At 37.3% G+C, this 26,603-nt stretch overlaps 1 protein-coding gene across 1 annotated transcript in view; it reads left to right on the top strand.

Moving 5' to 3' along the window:
- NYAP2 (neuronal tyrosine-phosphorylated phosphoinositide-3-kinase adaptor 2) overlaps nucleotides 1–26,603 on the top strand; it is a 246,582-nt gene that overhangs the window by 76,064 nt on the left and 143,915 nt on the right. The window contains exon 2 of the mRNA XM_069466671.1: nucleotides 21,284–21,585. Coding sequence (XP_069322772.1) covers nucleotides 21,284–21,585 — 302 coding nt within the window. The remainder of the gene's footprint in view (nucleotides 1–21,283; nucleotides 21,586–26,603) is intronic.

Genomic DNA, 26,603 nt, shown 5'->3' with positions numbered 1-26,603 from the left:
ATGGAACTATGTTTAACTTGGCTTTTTAAAATGACTTGACTATGAAACTCCTTTAATTCATTCACATCTTGCCCATTTAAAGGAGCTTCTATTTGTCTGAGCACTTCAGGAAACACTGAACTAAATACTCTAGGGACTTTGGGCATCTTTTAGCTCTGAGATTCAATTTCCATTCCATTCTGTTCTGTTCTATACCATTCAGCATGCAATGTTGTCCCAAAAGTATTTCTTTGATTACTTATAACATAAAGACTCTTGTTTGATTCCCTTAGCAGAAACACATGAGTCCCATACTCATTATCCTTTTAAGAAAAATTTCAAGGCATCTTCATGAAGGATGCTTTGGAGCATCAATATAAAATGCATGTTGCTAAGTCAAGGGAAAGACCAGCTTTGAGAAAGATGGGATTTTCCTTGTAGATGTAAACAATCTGCTTGAATCTAGAAATTAAATTTCACAAGTAACACCTACTGTTCTACAGCAAAGCCTCTTGAGTGAGAGAAATAAAATGATAAGAATACTGAGGACAGGATGTTGCTTGAGAGGATTTGGTGATCAAAATTTAGCATTACCAATCCAGAGACTAAAAGGGAGGTTATGCAGGGCTGACTCTGAGAGGGGCCCTGGAGGGTATGGGCCCTGATGAGACACAGGTAACTAATTATGTACATTAAAACTTGGATATGCTTTTGTCTTTTCTCAAATAAAGAGTTGCCAAACTTTGTCCTAAACTCTGCTATTAGTTGACACAGCCTCAAATAGAGTTGAGTACTTAATGTAATGGGTCATACAACTAGCGACTGTTAAAAGGTGTTGCTTCTCAGGTTTGCCCACCTGGTTGAACACTGAACTCCTGACTGCTATTATGAGGTTATTCATTAGGTCCGTTATTTAAACAGTACTTCCTGAAGGTGTTCATGTTCCAAATACTGCACTAGGTGCTGGAGACAGTGGCAACCAAGATGGACAAGACTTAGGGTCTTCTGACTGGGCATGGTGGCTCACTTCTATAATCCTAGCACTTTGGGAAGCTGAGGCAGGAGGATAGCTTGAGGCCAGGAGTTTGAGATCAACCTGGGCAACACAGGGAAACCTCCTGTCTCTACAAACAAACAAACAAACAAAAAAACTTTAGCCAGGAGTTGTGGCGCACACCTGTAGTCCTAGCTACTCAGGAGGAGGATCCCATGAGCTCAGGAGTTCAAAGTTACAGTGAGCTATGATTGTGCCACTGTACTCCATCTGGGTGACAGAGTGAGACTCTGTCTCCAAAAGCAACATAAAAAAAGACTTAACTACACAATATAAGGGATAATGTATATAGTTTATTACCTTTAGCTTAATTATGTAAGCAACAAATGACACATCTCATGAAATATGATGCAAAAACTAAATTTGGAACAATTTGCTCTTTAAGGAGTTAGTGAATTCCTTAGTCTGGTTGTGGTGAGAGGAAGTGACCCCTTGCTGGTCAAACTATATATGGTTCCCTAGGTTTCTGGGTCCTAACATCTTGTATTATTCACAAATCATATTTTGTGTTGAATACTATCATCTCACTCAAGAAAAGAGTTGAAATGTTTTCTTTCCTTTATTGTGAATTTTAAATCAGATTATTTGTGTCTATGAATTTGCAATCTCTCAGCAATTTCTTGAAATTCAGACTTAAATATAGAGTCTTCATCAAATGTATTTCTATGGTTTTTATTACAATTATTTGTCTTTGGAAAAAGCTTAGTAAGTTCCCCCTCCTCCAACATATGTGTTGCAAAACTGTCTGCTACAGATGGCTTCTCTCTAGTGGGTTGGACTGGGGGTCTTTATTCTACAGTTTGTGACATTTCAAGTCATGAGAGATGCTTGCAGCCTTGACTTTTGGCAGGAGACGTTTCCAGATTGGATATGATCTCGGAAAGGCTCGTCCTTTCTACAAAAGTCATTGATTGTATGATACTTTCTGTAGAGTAATAAGATTTTCCAGGCTGTAAAAGCTCATGGTTTAACCATTTATAGTACTTTATTTTCATTATGCATTGGTTGCACATTCTTCAGTAGTAAAAGATTGGAAACTTATACCCTATCTGGCTGTGGAACCAGGAGATAATGAACAGGTATAAAGGAGGAAGTGGTGGCAGAGACCAAAGGGGTGTGGGCTGAGTTTAGGGCCTAGGTGGAACAGGTCAGGGGCAGAGACATGGCCCTGGGAACTTGAGGCCAGGAGAGGGTCCATGTGCCCCTCACATGTGGGCTGCTCCACAGCCCTTGGGGCTGGTGTGTGATTGGAAAAGCAAAGCCTCATCTGCCCACTTGTCATAGTGGCTATCCCTTTGCCCACTGATTACTAACTAGAAGCATCTATGTCAGGGCCATCAGGCGCAACACTGTTCTAACCAAGCCATGTTGTCAAGAATTACATTTGTATTCTAAGATTCTCTACTTAGAATAGAATTTTTATTCTTTTTAAAATGTGCCACCCAGGACTGTGCACAGCTCTGGGGATAGGCAGACCTGGCTCAAAACCAACTCATTTCCAGGCTGTGAGACCTTGGATAAGTTACTTAGCCTCAAGGCTCCTTAAAATTCATCTTTCCTTTCTCATAGCAGGGGTAATAATAGTCCCTAATTCATAGGACTGTTTGGGGATAATTCATGTGTAGGATAGTACCTTAAACATAGATGATTATAATTTTATCATCACTATCATATTATCAGGAATAATTTAACCCTTGCACTGTGTCTACTCACTAAATAAAGGATCTAGAGTCACGAATTCTCAGTTCAAATGTAGAGGATCCAGCATGGTAGAAAGAAGCAGATTGTTCTAGCTGTGAAACATTCCAAATTGACCCTACTGGCCTACTTACAGATTATGGCGTGTTTCTCCCTTCGTTAAATGTGTATAATCATGCTATAGTGCATATTCACAAGGACATTGTGATAAAAATATCATATGAAGAATAAATGTATTTTGTATAAGTGTAAAGGACTCTGATAATCTGGGTATTGCTTCCATGATATATTCTGTCTTAGTTTGTTTAGTACAGAGTAAAGTAGGCTCTGCCGAAGTAACATTTTCTATAGCAACTTTTATATTATTTAAAATGCATTCCCACAGCCCACATTAGCAAATAATGATGTCCCCATTCCCCATCTCAGCAAGAATGAGCTGGTGCAGGATCATGAACTGGGAGCTGCTGAGTGAAATTTGCTCATAGTCATGTTTATCTGATAGAAGTGCACAGTGTGACCAACATAAATAAAAATGGGAAAGTCTACACCAATGTGTGGATTTCTATACTTTCCCCGAAAAACTGGTTAGCGTTGCTTTTCTGACTGGAGATTTACAAAGAAACTTCTCTGGGAGTCTCCATTGCTGCCTCCCCAGTCTGAGGCACTGGCGGCTCTCACCTGGATTAGTGCTTTAGCCTCCTAATTGATTTCTCTGCCTCTGTCCTCACTCTCCACTCCTGTTATTTACTTGGAACTTAGTTCAGGCCACGTCACTATTTTGTTCAAAACCAGTGAAAAGTTTAATTACCTTTATTGAGAAAAAGGGAAACATTTGATTAGTGGCATTTGCTGATTTCTGTGGTGTAAATATTTCCACAGTGGTTGATTTTAAGCTACCAACGTGAAGTCACGTTGGAGTTAGGAAGACGTGTACAAGTGGTTCTGCTAAACCGGTGTGATCCAGCTTCAGCACACAACTGAAAACACTCCCCAGTGACTTCCCAAGCCACTCAAAGTAAAGTCATTACGAATGACCGTGAGCTGAGCCCAGATTTCCAGTTACATCTTTGATCTCACCTCTAACACTACACTCTTCTCACTAGTTCATCTTCTTTATTACTCAGTTATTTAATTTGTAAAATGGGAATGTGTCTGTAGCAACAGGTCACATAAAATGTATGGCAGCATTCAGCAGTCTTAAGAAGAAAAACATTTTATAAATCCAAGTCAGTGGGTACACTGGCAGTTCCCCTAATGTGACACATAGATCACTGTCTTTCATTGAGCTAGACAAATTACTCAATGACTGTCTCCCCACAAAACTGGATGTGAACCAAAATTTCTGTCACCTGATTTACTGTGAATAGCCTCGCTATCTCTGCAGGGAAAAGGGAAGTATTACTTTGCTTGACTTTGACGATGACTTAATAAGGCAAGAATGAATCAGTTGCCATGATGCATTTAATCACATCAAATCCAGTTCATTGTGTAGATTCGGTCACTAATGCTTTACTCCGAGGTAACCAACCGTTCTGCTGGGTTCACCTTCTTGTCCCAATTAGCCATTCATTTCTGCTCCAGAGCCTGCTTCCTGGCTTTTAAAAGAAGATACCAAATATCAAGATATGAAATTTCCTTCCTCCCAGAAAATTACGCCCTAGAGTGTATGAGGGAGTTTTAAGGAGATGATTTGCATATGGGCCTTCCACGTATGTTTGTCATCTCAAGGTATGATTTGGTGTTTTTGTGTTTTTCTGAACTCGGTGGTATTGTCTATAGAAATGTGATTTACTCATATGTCAATGATACTTTGGGTATTGAAGTGGAAAGGGAAGAAAAGGTAAAGTAAATTGATGACCACTCACAGTTTGTGTATACACTGCTGTTGCATTTTCACCTTCATTCTTGTGGGAAGATCTTGTTTGCTTAGATTTCACAAGAATGTTAAATATAAGATGTGAGAAAACTACAGCTTATGTTTGTGTTTCTTATCCTATTATAAGTTAAAACTAGTAATACTAACCAAAAACAATGCATTAACTTTACTCAAACTGTTTAAATTTGGCAAAAAAAAAAAAAATCCAAAATATGTTATTTGGTTATCATGTTGAATTGAATTAATAGTGTTTATGTAACTCCAGTGCATAAAGTTTACACAAGTGCTTATTTTTATAATTTACAAGGAACTATTAATTGGTCAATTATTCTACTAAACTACTTTTCTAAGTGCTCAAAACTATGTTGAGACCTACAGGAGTTAAAAACAAGCATAAAAAGCCACACTGATTCCCTTTCAACCCCAAGGACTTTTACTTTATTTAGGAACAAAATACTAAAATTATGAAATGAATTTGGAGAAAAATGTATTCTATTTGTTCTTCTGAGGGTTTAGTAAATAGAGAAGTTTAGAGAACAGCTATCAGTGAGAACAGATTGAACTCTACCTGAGGATGAATTGACTCTGGATCTCACATGGCAAGATTTAAAGAAATGGAAAGGACATTTTCTACCTGAAGAATTCATTTTTCGCCCATTTCCCTCATTTAAAGGAAGTCTTGCCTATTTTTCTCTTTCATATCACTCTATTTTCTTTGTAGTATTAATCTTAATCATGTGGCTCTACCTCTTGTATTTATATTTGGGGAAATAAATGTCTTGTTTTCTGTTGAAAGACTAGGACCTAGCACACTATTTAGGACAGGTAAGTCTTCAGTAATTATGAGTTCAATCAATTAATTAATCAGGTATGCATTAATCAATCAGGTATCTGTGTTTTTTATGGGAGTCATTAGCAAGGAATGAATATTTGTGAGTATAGTAGCAGATTAAACATGTACGATATTGTCACATTATGAAATATTTTAAAAATCAAATGCTGTTGGTGGATGTTTGAGCAAAGGAATGCTCCCTCTAAATGGATCTTCTGTGGACTGACCTAGTAATGCTATGGCAGATAAAGGAGAAGAGTAGGGCTGCAAACCAAATCTGGTCTGTTGCTGAGGTCATCTGTGCATGTGACGGTGACAGTCTCACCTGCTGTGACCTTGAATTAACTGATCTTGACCTCTTCATTTGATGTATCTGTGCTCATCACATTAATACTTTAATACAAGGACAAGGGTGTTGAAGGCATATGCTAGGGAGTGATGATAATGATTGATCATGAAATTTAAGCTACATACAGAAAGACAAGATTTACAGCAATTGCGGAACACAGAGAAGATTGCAGGACCAATGGACAGGAAGTTCCATAAGAGGGTCAAAGGAGAGTTGAGGTTGAACAAACAGAGGAAGTGAGTTGAAAAGGCAAGTGTTGGTAGCCAATGATACAGATGCTTAAAACTGGGGATATGGAGGGAGTGAAATTATTGGTAACCAAAAGGTACAGGTTATGACCATGAATGTGGTGGCTGAGACAAGAAGAAAAAAAAATATCTTTGAGGAGAAGATTTGAAGAAAATGCGTGGCCAGGGAATGTGTGTATATTTAACACTGTGTCTTATGTATTCCTAAATTAGCTTACAACTAATTTTTTATCCTCCTTTTTTTAAACTAAATGGATTGCAATGAAAATCTCTTTTCATGATTCCTACCCAATCCAAATCCTATATTTTCCAAGGTTTGCAAACGCTTTAAGAGAAAACTGAAACAGATGCCCACAAATGACAGTTATAAATGGAAAAAACAAAAACAAAAACAAAAAAACCACTACAAACCTTTGCCAAAGTATCATTAAGTTAATTGTCCTTCATAAGTTGAACCATGCTTTAGTAAATAAAAAACTCCCTTTTCAATAAGAAAGCCATGAAGTCACATTTTCCTTGTCCCCTTACATGTATATAGAAATGTTTTATTTTAATAAGGTAGATCTTAAATTTAAGTGTGCTCTCAATTAAACTCCAAACCCTGAGGGGTGTGTATCTTTCTCCATTGTACAGTGCTGGTTCATTGTGCTGTCATGTGCGACAGATAATAGATGATAAATATTATGATGAGGCCAACTAAGATACTGCATCTATTATAACAGGAAAATTGTTTTATTTTTATTTTTAGATGCATTGTGGGCATTAAAACTGTTGCTAATATCTTGTGATAATAGCTTTTAATTTGTTATAAATAAAGATGTGTAGGAGAAGATGAGGTTTGATCAAAGGCAAATTTTAACACTGGACCCTGAAGCCCCTTAGGGCTACAACGTGAAGCAGATAATCCAAAGTGCTTGCATTGACAGGGAGCATTAGATTCAATTATTTTGTCTGAAGGAAACCAATCAGGGAAAGTGCATTGTTCCCGGAAAGCCATTCTAGAAAAACAGGGAGCCAAGCTTCTGGACTCCGTGTAGGCAATCTTGACATCTATACTTCAGTCTATCACATTATTACATTTGGGTGCATTAAGCAGATGTGTGACCTATTGTGCATAAAGACAGCACGTTGGCCACTCCATTTAGAGTAACTAATGCATCCGTGCATGAGTATTTGGTTCTTAAGTAGTATCTCTAGTGATTCACATTTATTTGTCACTCTGATTCTATGAATGAGGGATGGAAGTTGGGTTTTCAGAACTATAGGCATGATCTTATTTTTAAATGGACTTCAAAAATGCCAGAGAGGACAGTTCTCAGCTTTATCAGTTTTCTAAGGTAGAAAGATTTGTGAAGTGCTCTGTTGTTAAGTAGGAAAAAGCTTCATGAATAAAACTGGACCTTGATTTACATTTTCATTTTAATCCCACAAGTATCCTGAGGGATTACTGGGTAAGGTATTACTATTCCACTTGATAGATGAATGAGTCTATTTGGAAATGAATTTACTAGTGGTCCCACAATGATTTAGGAGCACAGCTAGAAACAGAATTTCCTAACTAGGTTGGAAAAAATTTCTGTGGGCAGTATGGATATGTGTGCGTGTGTGTGTGTGTGTGTGTGTGTGTGTATGTATAATCTATAGTGTCTTTTTCTATAGGCACACAGATTATAGAGTTTTTCCACTTTGCAGGTACTTCCTGGAAAAAAGAGTGGCTTAACTATTCAATTGTGGATACTGAGCACAGTTCTCTTTAGAGGTTGGGAATTTCTGGATGACATAATGTATTTATTCTGTATATTTCACTTCCTTCCAAACCAAAGTCCTATTTTAAAAAATTTTGGTCTTCCAGACTTATTATATTGAAGCAAAATTCTAAACAGTTGTAACATTTTAATTTAACATATATCTAGAAATAAAATAATTAACTATATATTCTTTTAAATGTGGTTCTGAATTTAATTTTAATCCCCAAATACTTACATGCTACTTTTTATGTTCTAAGAGTATATTAGGTTCCATGGGAGATAATGGAATGTGCAAAATTTCATCCTCATCTTCAAAAATTTTATAATCTCAAGTTTGTATGTAATAGCTAATATAAGACAAAAAGTTACAAATAATATAAAGGAAGTTCAAACCGAAGAAGAAAGTGGGAATAGTTGAAAGTTTCATGGAAAAGGTATTCAAGAAGTCAAGGAAAATGGGACATTCTGGAAAGAAACTATAGTGTAGAGGAAAGAAAATAGTCCTAAAGGTATTGAGAAGAATCTAGATAGAGAAACAAATTATAGATTATGCAATTAGCATAGGAAAAGGTGATTTTTAAGAAAATTATTTCAGTAGACTGGTGGTAGAAGCCAGGGTACAAAAGTGACAAGGAGGTGTGACTGCCCTTTGAGACTTTGACATCTTATTAAAAGTGCATCCCCAGCAGCTAGCAATGTATTGAGCACAGAAGAGATGCTCAGTAAATGTCTGTTAATTAAATATGAATGAATGATTTAATAAATGAATGAAAGAGAAGGAAGAAAAGAAGAGCAGAAGGGAATGAGAAAGGGAGGGAGAAAGGAAAAAAATAAAGAAATGAAGAGAGAAAGAATGACAAAGATGAAGTAGGAGCTCACAAGTGTTTGAGGGAAAGTATTCTTAAATGAGAGCCTGAAACATTTTGGATTCTGAAAGAATAAGCAATAGAGAAAAAACAATGGAGAATAAAGAGGACTGATAGTATATGTAGAAAAATCCTGACAAGAGAAATTGAATCAGAAAATCAGAGGGAAAAAATATAGCTAATGATGTAGAGAAATTCAGAGATGGAGAGGAGAAAGACACAGGGACTCTCACTGGAAGGCAGCAATCAGGGTGTCGTCAGCCTTGAGTTGCTGTGCTGAGTGGCTGGGCTTAGATTTATTACAACTATAAGGTGTCTTAAAGCTTCCAGTCATTAATTATGGTGTGTGTACCATTTGTAACTACAGTATTATCTTAATTCTTAAGAAGGATAACCTTAAGTTGCATTCATTATTTAGAAAAACATCGGATTATTTTGGGTTTGATATGGAAGATGGAACAGTGGTGTATTTTTCATCTTTGATAGTTCCTTTTTCACAATGATTCTATAAATGCATGTCTAGGATTTCCTGATCTTTCTGAGGTGCATTTTTCCCTTTCATCTCCATGGCTCTGTTTAAACTGCAGGGTATTTCTGAGACCCGAGCCGAATATTTTATGAGAAGCCTTTCACTGTGCTCAAATACTCTAAATCTCCAGGTACTTTCTATAAAATCTTTGAGATCTCCTTTTGTTGTAAAGAAATTCAGAGCATCATTCCATTAAATTTTAAGAATTTATTCTTTAAAAAAACCCTATTATCTGAAGGAGTGGATACTACAAATGTTTGGAAAGGCTGAATGCCTTACATTTAAAACAGAACTGACATTAAAACTTTTTTATTCCAGTCCTCAGTTTTTGTTTGGCAAATCATACCATCTCTCTGCTAGAAGGTCAATGAATGGATGGCAATAGACTTGGGAGCTTTGCAGATTCCAAGAAAACTCATTTTTTCTGGCTGTGAAATTTCATGCCAGAAATAGCTTTGGGTCATACCAATCCTGTTCTGCCAAATACTATGGAGAATACAGATTCTGTAAAATGAGGTATATACATATTTTGCTAGTTTTGTACACAAAATGATAGTAACAAAGGAAGCATTCAATGGTAGTGTCCGTATCTAATGCTGTGTCATAGATGGTCTTGGCTGGGAAAGTCTCTAGGTATCTTATTACTAATAGGAAACTTTTCAGAAGAGAAAATATTCTGAAATTGTACTGAAGAGCATGGCATCTGCTGCTTTTTTGAATTATGTGGCTCTTTCCTGAATCCAGGGCATTGCTTTATATGTTATGACCACTGGGAAAATGTGTTTTCCCTCCAGGGTCCATCTCCAAACTGCCTTAAGGTTTGACAGTAAACAAAGCTGATTCTCATAAGCGCATAATTCAGTCTTCAGAGTGTAAGTGTGCGGGCAGGCCAGACAGCGGCCTCTTGGCCCTGGTATTCAGAATGCCCCAACTATTGATCAAGGTGTTTTACAAAGTTTAAGGAGAATGAAATCTCATCCAGGGATTTCTAAAATGAAGATTAGTTTAGAGGTTCTTACTGTGTTGTCTCAGGCATGTATGATCTACAAAACAATATGACAAGTAGATATCTGTAACCTCTATTTTAAGGTGAAGAAAACAAAACTAACAGAATTAGCAGTGTGCCTGGGGTCACAGAACTAGTTTGTAATAGATTTAGAATTTTATGTTCAATTTGTCAAATTGGTCATTAGGATGTCTGAAAACAGCATTTGAACATATGAATTTTTTTGTTTTGTTTTGACAGTGAAAATAATTATCATCTAATCACACCTAAGTCTCATAGTGTCAGTGCAGTTTTCTTTTCAATGATAGTTTGAAAATTCCTAACACAAAAGAATTCAAAATAGAGAAGGATTCTGAAACTATCGGTCAATTTTTAACAGGTTGTGTCTTTCCCTCTCTTCCATTACCCATATCCACTTTCCACTTGCTGCAAACAATTCATGGTCTGTACCCTCAAGGGGCTCGCAGACCAGTGGAGGAGAACACAACTGAAGGTGTGATAAAGGAGATGCTATGACACGGAGGAACATAGAGTCCTTGGCAATGTTAAGGCAGGAACATGTTATAATAGAGGATTCTTAAGGTCAAGAAGGGAAAATGTCCCTGATGAGACCTGGCATAGGATCCAGATCTTAAAAGATCATGAATATCACATAAAAGTTTGGATTTTAAGTCCAAAGAAATGGAATAGCTATCAAAAGGTTTTAATTTAGAGAGTGACATGAGCAAATCTGCATTTAGAAGGATAAATCTTGAGGCACTGTGGAGAAAGATTGGCTAAGATGCAATTGCATAATTTAGCCAAGCAGTGATGAGCATCTAAACCAAAGCAGGGCAGGAGAAATGGGGGGAAGGGAGGATGAAGCTGATCTCTGCTTTCATATTACTGGCTCATATAACAAGGACAAAAATTAATAGTGTATGAGTATTCACAGATTTTCCCTTTCTCCTTCGACATAAACTGAGAAAATGGCAAAACTGGAGGAAAGGGGGAAATAAAGAAGAATATCATTAAATAACAGCATCATTCATCCTGTTGCTTAAGAAACCTGTGAGTTATTCTTGTACCATTCCCAAACATACATATATACATTCATTTATTTAATTAATACTTATTGTGTCCCGCTTTGAGCCAAGTGCTGTTCTAGCCATTGGAAATACAAGGCAAGCAAGGTCTGATCAAGTTCTGCCCAAATAACTCTGTAATTTCTCAATTTCTCTGGATCCTGATTATCTGCACACAAATTCCCCCCTTCTTTCCCTCATCTGATGAAGGCTTACTCACATTCTGCATCAGCTGAAAAGCCACTTCCTCCCATGGGACTTCCCAGACCCTTGGCAGTGGTTAGGGCCCCAGCACTGGTTCTTCCATTGCACCTGCCTGGTACTTCCTCTGAGAGAACATCTGACCACGCGGTGCTGAAATCATACTGGTCCAATAGCCTATGCTTCCCTGAGGACTCTAACCACTCTACTTTGCACGCTGCCTGACAAAGAGTAGGCACTTCCTATTAAAAAATTATACCTTCATAAAGCTAAACCAAGTATTATACTTTAAACTGGCACTAAGTTAGCCCCTTCTGCTCAGGAAGTTCAAGGCCATTATATGTTAACATTCTCTATTTCTAGCTTCTACTTCTAGATTGAAAAAAAAACGGGCCACATATGGTTAGCTAAACTCATTTCTAAAAACTTGGCATGTTCTCAAACCATATTCAAAGCTTATGTCAGTTTTGAAGACACAAATAAAATATATTTTCCAGAACTTCCCCTTCTTTGGTTGAATTTTTGGAAAAGATCTCCCACGATGTGAACTTCTGTAAACTGTATTCTAAGCTGAATCTGAATATTATGATGTGAGTTATTTTCCATATACCCTCTCTTCTTTAAGCCATGACACTTTAAGGAGTAGGGAAATCTTATTTATGTATAGAAATGAGGAATGTTTTAATTTTAGATTCCGAAGTACCATAGATAATAACATATGTTAATCTTAAAAGCACTTGTCATGTTTTAAGTAAAAATAAGTCTCTTAAAGATGTTCCATAGAATTTGTCCTAGCTTTCTTTAATAAGCATTATATTTCTGTCCTGCCTCTTTAGAAACTCAGAAATGAATAAAAGGAACTCTGATACATGTTAAAAAAATCTCTCTACTCCCCACTGTAACCTCCTTATTTTATTATTATGACTAAGCATCAAATTAATGGGCAGTAATATTAACCTCAAATTCTTGGTGATAGCAATTTGTGATAAATAATGATGTGTTTGTTTTTCAAGCATAACTCCCTAACCATGATTACCCTAAGCTCTGTCATAAAAATGTTGAACTATCATGAAGTTTGATAGAAATATTAATAACCATAAATCCATTCAATAGATTTGCCCAATCCATATTATATCCAACTGGTAATTACAGCAGAAAGGACAAATTATTTTCATTCCTTTTCCTTCACTTTTCCTTTTTTTCCTCCTATTTTAATTTGGAAGTATATTGCATGACAATACTGTCAAAGCCCTCTTACAAAAATAAGCAAAATGCATCTATATTGTTAGAGTATATTTTTCTTCATGGTGCTCTGGGGTAGAAATTTATTGTTAAAATACCTATTTCATAGCTGGGGATAGAAAGATAAAAACTGATACAAAGTTACACGGTAAGCCACGAAGGAAGAGAAGGTAAATTAATATTTTTCTAGCCTCTTGTCTTAGTCCATTCAGGCTACTAAAACAAAATACCACAGACTGGGTGTCTTATAAACAACAGACATTTATTTCACACAGTCCTGGAAGCTGGGAAGTCCAAGATTAAGGTGCTGACAGACTCAGTGTCTGGTGAGGTGCTACTTCCTAGTTCATAGGGTAACCATCTTCTTTCTGTGTCCTCACACAGTAGAAGAGATGAAGGAGCCCTCTGGGGTCTCTTTTATAAGGACCCTAATCCTATTCATGAGGGCTTGTCCCTCATGATCTAATCCCCTCCCAAAGGCCCCACCTTCAAATATGGTTACGTTGGGGATTAGGTTTCAGCATATGAATTTTGGAGGGTACATAAACATTCAGTCTATAGCACCTCTACTTATATCAGCCACCTCGCTAGGTGATTTTAAAATGTTTTATCACCTTTTACTTTATTATAACAATCCTGAAAAGTATTTCTCTCATTATAAAGATAAAGATAATCAAGGTTCACAAAGTGTATATCCCTGACCTATAATTAGATAGCTAGTAAACAAGTCGGTTACATATTTGGGGCAGAGGTGAAACCTCCTAGCAAGAAGAAATAACATATTTGATATTTAAAATATCTCAGTTTTAGATATAACATGTGGAGCTAACAGAAACTGAATCCTCTCTTCTTGGGACAGTTTTTTCCTTCTTGTTTTATTTATTTATTTATTTGCTATAATAGTTTGCTATAGCTCTTAATAAAAAGGTGTGTAAAAATCCCATTTTTAACACTTGACCTTAATATCTAAGAAGCATCAATAAAGAGCCCGACACAGGAAATTGATGTCTGGAAAAAAATCCAGAAGAGTTAAGATATTAGGAGCATAAAAGTAGAAAATAGATATCATTGAGGATATGAAGTAGTGAAAATAAATGCTTGAGCCTCAGGCAAGAAATCACAGATTATGGCTTTGAAGAGCAAGTGGGACTCAGGGAACATATTAAGGGTAATGGTGAGTGAACAATTTGGGAGAAAATATGAACATAGTTGAATTTTACTGCAGCCAAATTTGCACATCAAAGTATACTGCATGATTAAAAAAATATTAATATATGGCATGAACATATAGGGCAGTTAATTATTTCGTTTATAGTGTTAAATGGGAAGGATTTTTCCTAAACAATAAATAAGTAGGATGCATTCATTTCCTGCTTTGTGTTATCTCTGCTTTATCCCTGACACCAGTTGCATTTTCTGACATAAATTAGCCAATAGCTTTTATTTAGTAACTGCTGTCTGCACAGCATTATACTAGTTCATTTAGGAACTTTCCCGATACAACTATCAGAAAATCCAACTCTAATTGCCTTCCACAAAATTGGTATTTACGTTGGTAAATAGCAATGTATTTGACATACCTGAATAGTCCTGGGACTGATCTAGCTGCAGGCATAACTAGATCAGGTCTTCTACAATGCCTGAGGACCTGGTCCCACTAATCTTCCTTCATAGGTCTGGGCTTCTAGCCAGTGCAACTGCACACAGTGTCCTGGGTTCACTCTGATTGAACCAACTAAGGCATTTGCCAGTCCCGAAAATAGTCATGGTGAACGGGGGTTGAGGGACACGCTGGACTGAGAGGAAAACAAGATGGTCTCCTCACAGAAATTCCCATTGCTAGAAGGGAGAATGAATCCCTGGGAAGCGAAAATGACATGTGTCCACAAAATTCTCTGACTAAGCTCTCCATTTGGCTATCTCCAAAGTGAACTTACTTCCTCTCTTCATTTTTTTCTTCATAAGACAAATATGTGCTAGTGATTATAGTGGCGAATACCTGCTATCGTAAAGCTGGAAGTGAGTGAATGTGACCCGTCCCTTTCAGTCATCAAGGCCCAAAAGGGCTGTGGTGAGTGTATAAATATGATTAATTGTATAACAGGTTCTATCTGTTGAAAATCGAGGCAGATGTACCTAACTATGCCTCTCTCTTAAAAGTCTGAGTTTGAGTTGAGGCATATTACCTGTTAAAATAGGAAAAGGTGTAACACACTAGTTTCTTGGTTCTTTGTTTGCCTAATTTCCATGAGCATAGATCAGTCTAGCTGGAAATGATACTGGGAAAAGGCCAAAATTTGGGTGCAGGGATCCCTTGGGTAGGGTGGGCTGGACTGGCTCCCAGTGGGCAGCACACGGTGGGTATTAGGTCGTGAGCATCCATAGAAAAGGCAAGAGAGAGGCAGCATCAAATATTAACTTTTTAAGTCATTCTTTCAATAAAAAAAGTTTAAATATTGATTCCCTTCTACTCATTCATAGTGAAATGCCTACATGAAATATTCCAATAGTTATCATGACAGACACCAAGGGTCAACTTGCCCACAGGTAAATTTCATCCTCTCCTTTACAGCTGGAGCCGCCTCCATTTCCCTTTCAGATGTTCCTCATTTCCTTTACAGTTGAATGTGCCCTTTCCCTAATACCAGATAAATACATCTTTTTGAAAAATCAACAGAAAAAAATCCCAGATGGTTCAAAGTTAGCAAAGGTAGAAATATACAGATTATGAATCAGTGTCAGAGATGGATTTTTGAGCTCAGCTCCACAGAATCACTCCAGAAAGCAAATATTCAAGAAAGCAAACTCTTTGGTAACCCTTCAGTTTGCATCCCAGCTTTCTAGATGTGCTTGAAAGAGGGTCTATATCAATATGCATATGTATATATGGAGTGGGATTCTACTTTTTCCAGTGGTCCTCCCAAAAGACGTCTAGTACAAAATATTGGCATGTTTGTTTCCAAACTGCACACAGAAGCAACAGCCCTGTCACTTTTAAAATGACATCTCACCTCTGTAGCTCGCCTTTCTCAGGGGTTGTGTTTTCATCTTTGAAAGGCAGCAGTTCTCAGAAGAAACCACACACAACATTAATGCTGAGGGATTTTCAAGAAGACAGAAAGACAAGTAACAATCTCTGTTGATTGGCACTGTCAGAGCTGTTTTGAAGTTCTTGTTTTGTATTTTTCTATGATATATCAGCCCTAATCAATAGGTGCTTTCGAAAACTGAAGGAAGTATTTAAGAAAGTTAAGAACATGAGGGCCACATTTGCCTAAATTTTCTTGACACTTCGAGTTAAATGTAGGATTTTGTTTTGGCTTTCTTTTTGTGAAGATTTTTGAGGTTATGTGGTGCCATATGCCATGCTTTACAGACATGGCCTTATAATGCAAATGATGATCCTCTAAACAAAATTCAGTAAGGCAAGAATTAAAGTAGACATTTTAAAGCTAAAATTATTGATGGCATAATATATATTAGACTGTGTGCTAAGTGCTCTATATGCAGTATCTCAGGTAAATTGATAACAATTTGATGGGACCAATGCTACTATTTAATAAGTAAATGGCCCTAGGGATTCAGTAGCTAATGTTATACAGATGCTAAATGATGGATGTGAGGGTAGGGCCTATAGGTAACTTAATGATTCCAGTGCACAAATGTCCAGGCCTATCGGTTAGAAAATAACTTGTTTGGAGGAGTTTACAAATATTTTATCAATTGCTTCTGGAAAAATAACCTCCTCTTGATTTAAGTAATACTTTATTCTTCATGTCTTATGATAGAAAAACTAACCAATAAACAACTAGATCCCACAACACTGCCTTCATTGTGTAAGAAAAAGCATACTTGTTTAAATTCAGGATTATGAAACTTGTTTTTATTTTTATAACATGAGATGTGTCAGGCTTAATCTATCTTGAGTGTTGGAGTCTTATTGCAAAAAGACTCTGCTTTCTTTAGCCCACATAACTTTCACTTCAAGCCAAGTATTCCTATAGTAGAGTTAGTTTCTACCTCCCCAAGCACCATTTAAATGCTCAGTCTAAAGCAGAAGAATGACCTATTTTCACAGGCATTTTTTATTTCTGGGGTCTCACATTTGTTTTGAGGCTTTCTCTTCCCTGCTTCTTTGGTTTCTGAATGTCATAGGGTGTATGATTGTTTCCAAGTGTGTCAATTCAGGTCCTCCAGGAAGCAGACACCAAGAAGGAGTTAGAAGTGTGAGGGAGTTATTGAGAATCCCTGTGAGAGGTAAAGAAGGAAGAAGCAGGGACAGGCAGGACAAGCCTATGGTCACAATGCAGATCTGGCACCTGTGAAAGGAGGGGAGGAATGAAAAGCAATCAGATAGGAAGAGCTTCAGACTGTGGTATAGTGATGGGAAAGTCTGGACCAGCCCAGAAGGGGAAGCCAGATGCAAAGATATCCTGACATGGGGCAGGAGTAGCCAGGTCTACAATATATCCTGGTGCTCATCTATTGGCTAGAAGCTGCCCAGGGATAGTGAAGCCTTGACCAAAATGCTACACTGGATTTTGAAGACTCTGTAGCTGGTGGCTGTCAGCTAACTGCTCTCCTCAGAGAAGTTTCTCTCTTGAGGGAGATCTGAGCCACTCACCTCCATGGCTGCCACAATTTATTCCTTAGACTCACCTGATGTCCTTCTCCTGTAGATTTAGGGACAGCTCTTTCATGGTTTCTGTCTGGCTCCTCCCAAGGGGAAATTTACAAGGGTGCAATTAGTGCAATAAAGTATAACCTTTATCACTATGGTTTGCATAGGAGCTGCAAGTGATCCTCATTTTCTGCCCCCTCCACCATTCATTTCAAGTTCACCTTGCTCCCAGTAACACCTCTGCTTGTCTCAGTGGCTTACTTGGTGGTGAAACTAATCCCTCTTTCAGGAGAAGTTAGAACTCCTGGTAATTATACTCTTATTGGGCTAAGGTTGCTGCATGTGACCTTTCATAGTCATAACTGGGCAAGAGAGTACCAAGAAGTACCCAAGTGGATCACTTTGGTTCCACACACATTTCTCTCTGCCCTGTCTTGTAAAAGCAGCCCCATAGCCTCCTGCCAATCTGGATCAATGATCTCTTCCACAATGGTGACCCCTTTTCTTGTCTGCTATTTACTGCACAAAGGAAGTTCAAATTGCCCAAGGGGCAGCTATAGGCTGCCATTCAATAGGACCCTTGCTGTGTCTTCTAGAAAGAGTCCCTTTGGGGACCAGGACCTTAAACTCTATAGAGCCTAGAATTATAGGGATAGGACCCAATGGAACATTGATTATTTCATCAGCTAACTTCATTATTTATGGCAAGTTCTCTCTTGAAGAGAGATGCCAGTCACGTACCACCACAGCTGCCACACAAGGTATTTGGTCTCCTACTTACAAGAGGAATGTGCATCCCTAAATATTCTCAAATAACTTGCAGTACTTTCCTGTTGGAGTAGAATCTGTTTCCATCAAAGTTGGTCATATGACTGGTTTCAGTTAGTGGAATGTGAGCAAAAGATTTTATACCACGTCTGAGCAGAAGCCATAAGAGACATTGTGTGATTCACTCAGTGCTTTTCTGTCTCTATCGGGAAAACATGTCCCAATATAGGCTAGGTCCTGGGATGAAGAAGATATGGAGACCAGAGCCACAGCGGATGCACAGCCAATCCAATTAATACAAGCAAGAAATAAACCTATGTCATTATAAAACACTAGGGATTAGGCATTGTTGGTTACTGCAGGATAACCTAACAAGATCTGACTAATAAATTGTACATTTCCTTATCCATGATATTTTGCCTGGTATTTGCATCTTCCTGACTGGTTCTAACTAACAGATGTTTGCTCATTAATAGCTCTATTATTCTTAATGTTTTGTGGGGCTTCTGGATTGGCTATATCAGAAACACCCGGATAGAGTTTTAAAAACACAAACTCGCTGGCTGTACCCACAGAGATTCTGATTCAATAGGTGTGATTTCAGTTGTTGCCCTTAGTACGAGGTCCAGGAATGTGCATATCTTAAAAACTCCCCAGGTTCCTATAGCAAATTCAGAAACTGGCTGCATACTACATTCCACAATCTTCAGTTTGCTCTGGACTAATCATCTTTCCTGGTCTATTGAACCTAGATGTGCCATCGCTTTTACTGCTTATCCTTAGCCTTGACTTGAACAATGGCCCCTGTACCCAGCACATTCTTAGCCCCATTTCTGCAGCCTGCATTCACAGCCTGGTCAAACTAAACTTGCACCTGTACCTGCTCTTGTTTGAAGCACACATTGAATTTCTCTTGGAAGAAGTGTTTGTGTGTGTAAAAGTACATATATGAACAAAAAACAGAGCTAGATGAAATTGTTTTGTGCTGATAAAAAGATAATTCTGAAACCAGAGAGCAGAGATAATTATCTGCCTGGGAAAAGGTACAGGCCCTATTTAGGTCAAAAGTAACAGAGAAATTGCTGATATAATTATTTCTAGTAACTCTCCACAAATGCCTGTGTGCATTGACATATGTATAAATCTCCTCAGGTGGTTGTTACTGGGAATGAGATGACTGTCTAAATAAATGCTTAAGGCTCCTTTTGTGCAATGACACAACAGAAATCACCAAAAGACATGGGGATGAAAAATAATTTAAGGCTAAGTTAGATGACATCAAATACCTCATCTTCTATGAGAAAGACTGAGACCACCACCATCACAAATTGAAGACAAACCTTCCCATACCATCAAGACTGCCCCTCACCTCCACCACCTTTATTCTTCCTTAAATTCTTAATGATTTTTCACAAACCACTCTATTTGAGTAAGCTTCTAGTTTTTGTCTTGATTGATGTTCTTTAAGAAAACACCACAGAAAACAAAATGCATGAAAATACTGCACAGATTTAGGATGCTTACTGCAATGATATGCAAACTTCCACTGAACTGTCACTTTGACTCCATTCATGCCCCTGGATATCGCTGCTCTGGATAATGCACTGAAATGCCAGCCTCTTTTATTGCAAAGATGGTGCACAGTACTTAGTGTCTAAATATCTACTAAAAATATTCAGAAGAAAATAAAATACATATAAAATATTTTTTGGTTGAATGGCAAGTTATCATTGGAATTAAATGCTAGAATCAGAGTCTAATATTCTTGTCAAATTCTTTTTGGCTTTATGCTCAATGGATATGTAATTGTCATAAGTCTTTAGGTGAAGAGGGAAAACAAATCTCATTTCTCATTATTGTTCCTACTGAAATGTTAAAATTATGACAAACATCATAATGATATGAAAGATATAATAAAGAGAATTGGAAAACCTCACCTTGAATTCTATCATGCTATGAAGGCAGAGCCAGCTAAATTTAAGGTTAAAAAAAGTTCTAAATAAATTTATGTGTCTGGAAAGGTACACTCAACAAGCTTCTAAAATTCAGCTTTTTTTTAATCATTCACACATGTCTAAGAAAAATCAGTCAAATATTTTGTAATGACGTTTCTTTTTGTTTACTCTATTGGTGAATGAACTTCATAGATGGACAAAACCTGAGACAAATCTCCCTTTTAAAAATTCACATTCACATTTTTTGTCCTTCATAAAAAAGTCGCTACTATTTATTAGCATAGACAGGCCCAAGAGTCATTTCCTATATGATTAGTTGAACTTCGAACTGAGAGAGATTTCTTTTTTCTTTAAATTTTTGTTCAAACTTTCCTATGTAAAACTTAAGAACCTTAAATTTGGAAACTGTGCATACCCTGAATACTTATGAAATATTGAGAACTATCTCAGGATTAGATAATATTTAAATTACCATCTCTTTACTAGATGTTGTTAATATTTTATTCTGTGTGGCCAGCTTATTAGAACTGTTGCTAATGTAACTGAAGGTCTCTGGAGAACTGAGAGAAGTTGATAATTTAAGCAAGCATTTTCACCAATTTAAGCAAGTATTTTCCCTCCCTCCCTCCCTCCTTACTTCGCTCCTTTCCTCTCTCCTCCCTTCTCTCCCTTTCCTCAACTCTACCGTCCTCTCTTCTTTCTCTCTCTCAGTCACTCTCTCTTTCTTTCTGGTGTTTGGTAACAGAATTTTTATTGCTGTTATTCGTTTGTTTCATTTTCCCCAATATATTAAGCAAATAAAAGTAGGGATGTTTTTGATGAAGCAGAGAAGAAGAATCTCAAATGCTGACCACTTGGACTCAGTCACATGTCAAAAGAACCCTATGAGTTATTGTCACATAATCTTTGTTTACTTTTTAAGCCACTGATAAGATTTACCTGAAAGTAAAGAAAAATGATTGAAGATAAAGTGTGCTTATCTGGAAATCAAGATATTCAGAAACAAATGTTAAATCTTTGACATTTCTGATTATAATCAAATGGCATTTGCTTTCCTTTTATACTTTAACATAAAAGTACAGAATGTTTTCATTCTACTTGAAATTGTTTTAAAAACCAATCCTTTTACAGGGTATGTTTCAAGTGAAAACTTGAAATTTCACTGATTATGAACATGCTGGTGTGTGTGATCTTGCATCTCCTGGCTCATTTTATCTACATGGCTTTTGGTCTGCTTTCTTTTACAGCATAGGTGGAGACGTAGGGCGAGGCCACGAAGGAAGCTACGTGGGCAAACACTTCCGCATGGGATTCATGACAATGCCTGCTCCTCAGGACAGACTGCCCCATCCCTGCTCCAGTGGCTTTTCCGTGAGATCACAGTCCCTGCACTCGGTCGGGGGCACAGACGACGACAGCAGCTGTGGCTCCAGAAGGCAACCACCACCCAAACCCAAGCGGGACCCCAGCACCAAGCTGAGCACCTCCTCGGAGACGGTGGACAGCACAGCAGCCAGTAAGAGCGGGAAACCCCCGGAGAGGATGGAAGGTAAAACTCACCATGCCCACTTCCCCAGAAATCCCTTTCAGACCCCGAGTTCGGGTCAGCATGCCAATGAGCGTCTGCCTGCCCCACTGGGTCACGTAAAATGCTTTGCAGCAGAGTGGAAGCAACATGGTTCTTTCCTCAACCAGGCAAAGTTCTTTGTCACATGGCCTCCCCAGTCCCTCATGAAAGCTCTCTGGTATTCTGGCCTAATCTTCCCACAGAAGCTCAAGTGAAGTCCACGAGATGAGGTTCCCATGAGGTGTGTACCGTCTCTCTGCCTTCACCCTGAGCTCTCCTTTCTCCCTTAGTGGTGTCAGGTGTCTTAGCCAAAAATCATTAGCTTCACTGCATATTAAATAATACAAATAAATGCCTGGAGATGGAGCCAATCCCTCAATTAAATAAAGAATATCTCCTCTTAGTTTCAGTTTTTCCACTAAATATATATATATATGCAAAAATATATCATGTGTATATGTATGTATGCGAGAGCACACGTTAATAACATGCATATTTGCAAAATTGAAATCAGAGTTCATAGAGTCTTGTGTTTCGTATTTTCACTTGTTGTATTGTGACTATTTTTCATGGCATTTAATTTGTCAAAAAACATCATTTTTACAGAGAGAAATATACAACATAGTAATTTATTTAATCATTATCTTGATGAATGCTTGGGTTGGTTCTAATTTGCTTAGCTACAATGAATAGTACCACAAAGGACATTTGTGTGTGTGTGTGTGTGTGTGTTTGATGTATATTTGTATAACTCTCTTTATTGTTCCTCTGCCTTCCTAGAGTATAATAAATATTTGATTCTTTGTCTCATGGTTCAGTGTTATCAGTATGTCCTTTAACATGTAAAACATTGATGCTTTTAGAAATAATGTAGGTGTTTAATTTACTTTCTAATACACTAATGGGTCCCAGAGACCTGCCTTTTGTAAATTTTAAATATTCTCAAGTTTTCTTTGATACTGACACTTGGTACTTTTCATTTCTTTCTATTTTCTGTGATCATGTGTGCAGAAGTCCAGAAAACTACATAATCAATTATATTAGACTGTTTATGAAAAAAGATCACTGATTTAAGACAGTGCTCTCTGGATGATGAAGGCCTGAATACAACCTGGAATGATTCAAGAATAAGGGGGACTAAAAGAACCACCCGAAGGGAGAGGAGAGAGGAGTCAGGCAAGGAAAGCAGCCAGTAAGGGATGTGTTATCCAGCAGTGTCATGCTGCCAGGAACATTCCTGCAAAGAGTGTAAAATACACACTTCAGAAGAGCCCCCTTACGGGATGGGGAGCTGGGGTACTTAGAGTGAAAGCATGGGAAAAATCATGATTACTGTCCCACAGAAGAAAAATGTGAGAGACAATTCAATTATCTTAAAAATAGAAGAGATCCCCACTCATTTGGGATGCTTCAGGTGACTAGTTCCTGAGGTGGAGAGGCTCATAATTCTCAGATCTTTTCACCATCTAAGGATCTAGAGTTCCCAATGGCTAGTTATCAAACAGAAGACAGCAGCTCTCTAATCTTTATTTCTTCTGAAGACAGAAGAAGAGAAAGTGCCTAATTACAGCAGCAAAGGCTTGTTAGACTTGGAAAAATACTTGATGGGTGGTGAGGCCCATTAAATACGAAGTGCAAACCTAACATTTCTTCTCCAAAAGGAGCTCTCAGGACAGACTGAAACACCCTCAGCTGTAGTGGATCTTTGAGGGTGTTGAGTGGACTGCATAAGTTAGTAGGATATGGTACAGAAATGGCAGACTTCTATTGGAAAAGTGATTCTCCATGAGAATTTTACTTTCTCTATAGAATACTTAATAAAAAGGCAATTGCAAAACTGGATATACTGAAATCTCTTCTACCAAGTTATGACTTCAATAATAACAGTGTATAATCAAGGCTCAATTCAGAGATGGGGAAAAAATTTTGACTCCAAATGCATACGTGCATATGTGTGTATTCAAAGCCAAAATTATATAAATATGTAGATTGTTCTTTTATGAACTGTCAGTTCTATATAATTGTATGTTCACTGGAGTTCATTATCAAGCATATGTTTTCTTTACAATTTTTCTAGCTATCAACATTATAACAAAGATAAAAAGTGACTTTTATAAATCTTAGCCTGTCTTTTCTTTTTACGTTAAATGCCAGCAAAATCAAAATATTGATTCAGTGGCATTAGAATGATTTCCATGGTAACCAGCTTCTATTTAAGTAGGGGATTATGACTTCCCTGTGGATAAAAGTAAAAAGAACTGGACTTGTAGCAAAATGGCTTTTTAGGGCAGGGGGAAAAAAAAAAAACTTGAACACACACAAAAAAATCATATACCAAGAAAAGTATAATTTAGTGTTTAAAATTATAATTTTGTCACATTAAAAATATGCATTTACTACACTATTTTAGGATCTTCTACAATAGCAACACCTTTAAAAATTCATATAGTGGCAAGCATAAACTGGCAATCAGCATACTGTTAGTATTTTAATTACCCTTTTCTGTTGCTTTTGTGTGGTACCTGCTTATTCTGAGGAAGGATTAAATGAACTAAAGGCTGTTTGCCGGGAAGACTGAGCTGCGTCTCATGTGTGATCCAGCAGTAGAGGCGACCTCATGTCAGTCATCCCCATTCCTCAATAATGTCCCTGTTAGAAATGCTGTGTGGCTTGAACAGAAGAGACTGTACTTAGGATCAACAGGCAAACCCTGACTTTAGGCAAGTGGTCCAATAAGACTGTTTCTTTACCTTTAAAATGATTACAAAGAACTAAAAGGCCGATCATATCCTGCCCCCCCCCCCAGCTTTATGACAGCCCAGCAAACTAATGTCAATGGCTGTGCATGGTAAAAAGAAACTGCTACACAAATAAAAGTTAATACTATTTTAAGTGTGTAATTCCCACCAATTAATAGGTCTGAATAATATGAAAGTTTGGGTTGGTGAAGCACATATATTAAAAACAAAAAAGAGAGGAAAAGAAAAAATACATATACTCACTCCATATGCTAAAGCCTTAAACACACTCCACGTGCTAGAGCTATTATAAAAAAGATGAAAGATAAGTGTTGGAGAAGATGTGGAGAAAATCAAACCCTTGCACACTGTTGATGGAAGGTAAATTAGTACACTGGAAAACAGTATGGAGCAAGAAATTAAAAATAGAATTACCACAGGACCCAGCAATCCCAGTGTTGGGTATATATCCAAAGAAAATGAAACCAACATGTTGAAGAGATATCTGTACTCCACGTTCATTGAAGCACTATTCACAATAGCTAAGCTATTGATCAACCTAAGTGTCCATCCATGGATAAATGGATAAAGAAAACATGGTATGTACACAAGGAAATACTATTCAGCCGTGGAAAGAAAAGAAATCCTGTCTTTTATGGCAACAAAGGTGAGCCTGGAGGACACTATGTTAAGTGAAATAAGCTGGGCACAGAAAGACAAATACAGCTTGATCTCCCTTATATGTGAAGTGTAAAAAGTTGAATTTGTAGAAGTAGAGAATAGAATGATAGTTACCAGGGGATGGGGTGGGCGGGTGGGGATTGGGGTGATGTCAGTCAAAGGATACAAAATTTTAATTAGACAGAAGGAATCAGTTCAAAACATCTATTGTACAACACGGTGACTATAGTTAATAATAATATATTTTATTCTTGAAAATCATTAAGAGAGTAGATTTTAATTGTTCTCACCATAAAAAATTATAAGTATGTGAGGTAATTCATATGTTAACTAGCTCAATTTAGCCATTCCACAAGGTATACATATTTCAAAACAACATGTTTTATATAATGAATATATATACTTTTTGTCACAAAATTAATAAATGAGGGGAAAAGCAAAAAACAAAAAAACCCCAAAATAAACAGGGAAATATTGCCCAGGTGTAATAATATTTTACTAATACTATGGTATTAATATAGTACTTAGTATATTGAAGAAAACAAGTTTTTATTAAACTTCAAGTATCTCTACACTTCAAAGCCTTAAAAAGAAACAGCTAAGCAGTCTTAATTTCCATTTGTTATGACCTCTTCTTTAAGTCATTTTCAACCCTTAATTTATGATAGTATTTCATGACTGACTCTTTACAAAACAGTGAGGAAATACTTTTGAATTGGGATGATTCTCCTGATTTCTGATTTTATCTTTTAGACATGTATAGTAGAGTCATATCTTTTGAACCCAAAATTAGAAAATCTGATGGAATATTTGGAATCATGATTGTCCATAAAAACTTGGAATGTGTGGTTAAGCCAGAACCAAATGAAGGTGAAGTTCACTATAAGGTCACTGCCTTGAAAACAAACACAAAAACAAAACCTTTTATAAAGATCACCAAGTAGGGTAATGTAAAGTGTTCAATAGTGTTGCTTTTCACGCCTCCATTTATTCAGCAAATACTTTGATTGCCTAGTCTACTGTACTAAGGATCAGCTCTAGTGATGAAGAGAACAGAAATTGTCATTCCCCTCATTTGCTTACAAAAAAAAATTTTGCTTCTAACTCTCCAACTCAACCTATTTTCCTCTATCCAGGTCACAGAGCAAGCAATGATTTAAAGGAATGATTTCTAGAAACTAGAAAATCTGGCATGACAACCATGTGTGTTTCTCTCAAGTGATTAGTTGTTTTAGCTAGGGAAGAAATATGTTTGACACATTTTAATAATGTGGTTTTTCCTACAAAGAATATTTGTTGATCTTTGGTTGTTTGATATGGGCAATTTAAAGGTGCCCAAATCTCATTTTCCACCAATGTAAAACTTCAGAAGCAACAGGGGCAGTTGAGGAAAGAGGAGTAGAAGCAAGTGCATATGCTTATTATCTTGGGGAACTTACAGGTTTCCCGGATCAGAATCCCAGTTTGGCAACCTAAGTCAGCACTAGTCAGGGCTAGCCACATACTTGATTTTGTTTTTTCAGTTACTAGCCCAGACCTCTGACACTTATAAGAAAGTCATAATAGGGGAAGAGGGGATCG

The sequence above is a fragment of the Eulemur rufifrons genome, chromosome 1 (genome assembly GCF_041146395.1).
Source record: "Eulemur rufifrons isolate Redbay chromosome 1, OSU_ERuf_1, whole genome shotgun sequence".
Lineage (NCBI taxonomy): Eukaryota > Metazoa > Chordata > Mammalia > Primates > Lemuridae > Eulemur > Eulemur rufifrons.
Note: the sequence above shows the minus strand (reverse complement) of the source record. Positions and strands in the feature narration are given on the sequence as shown.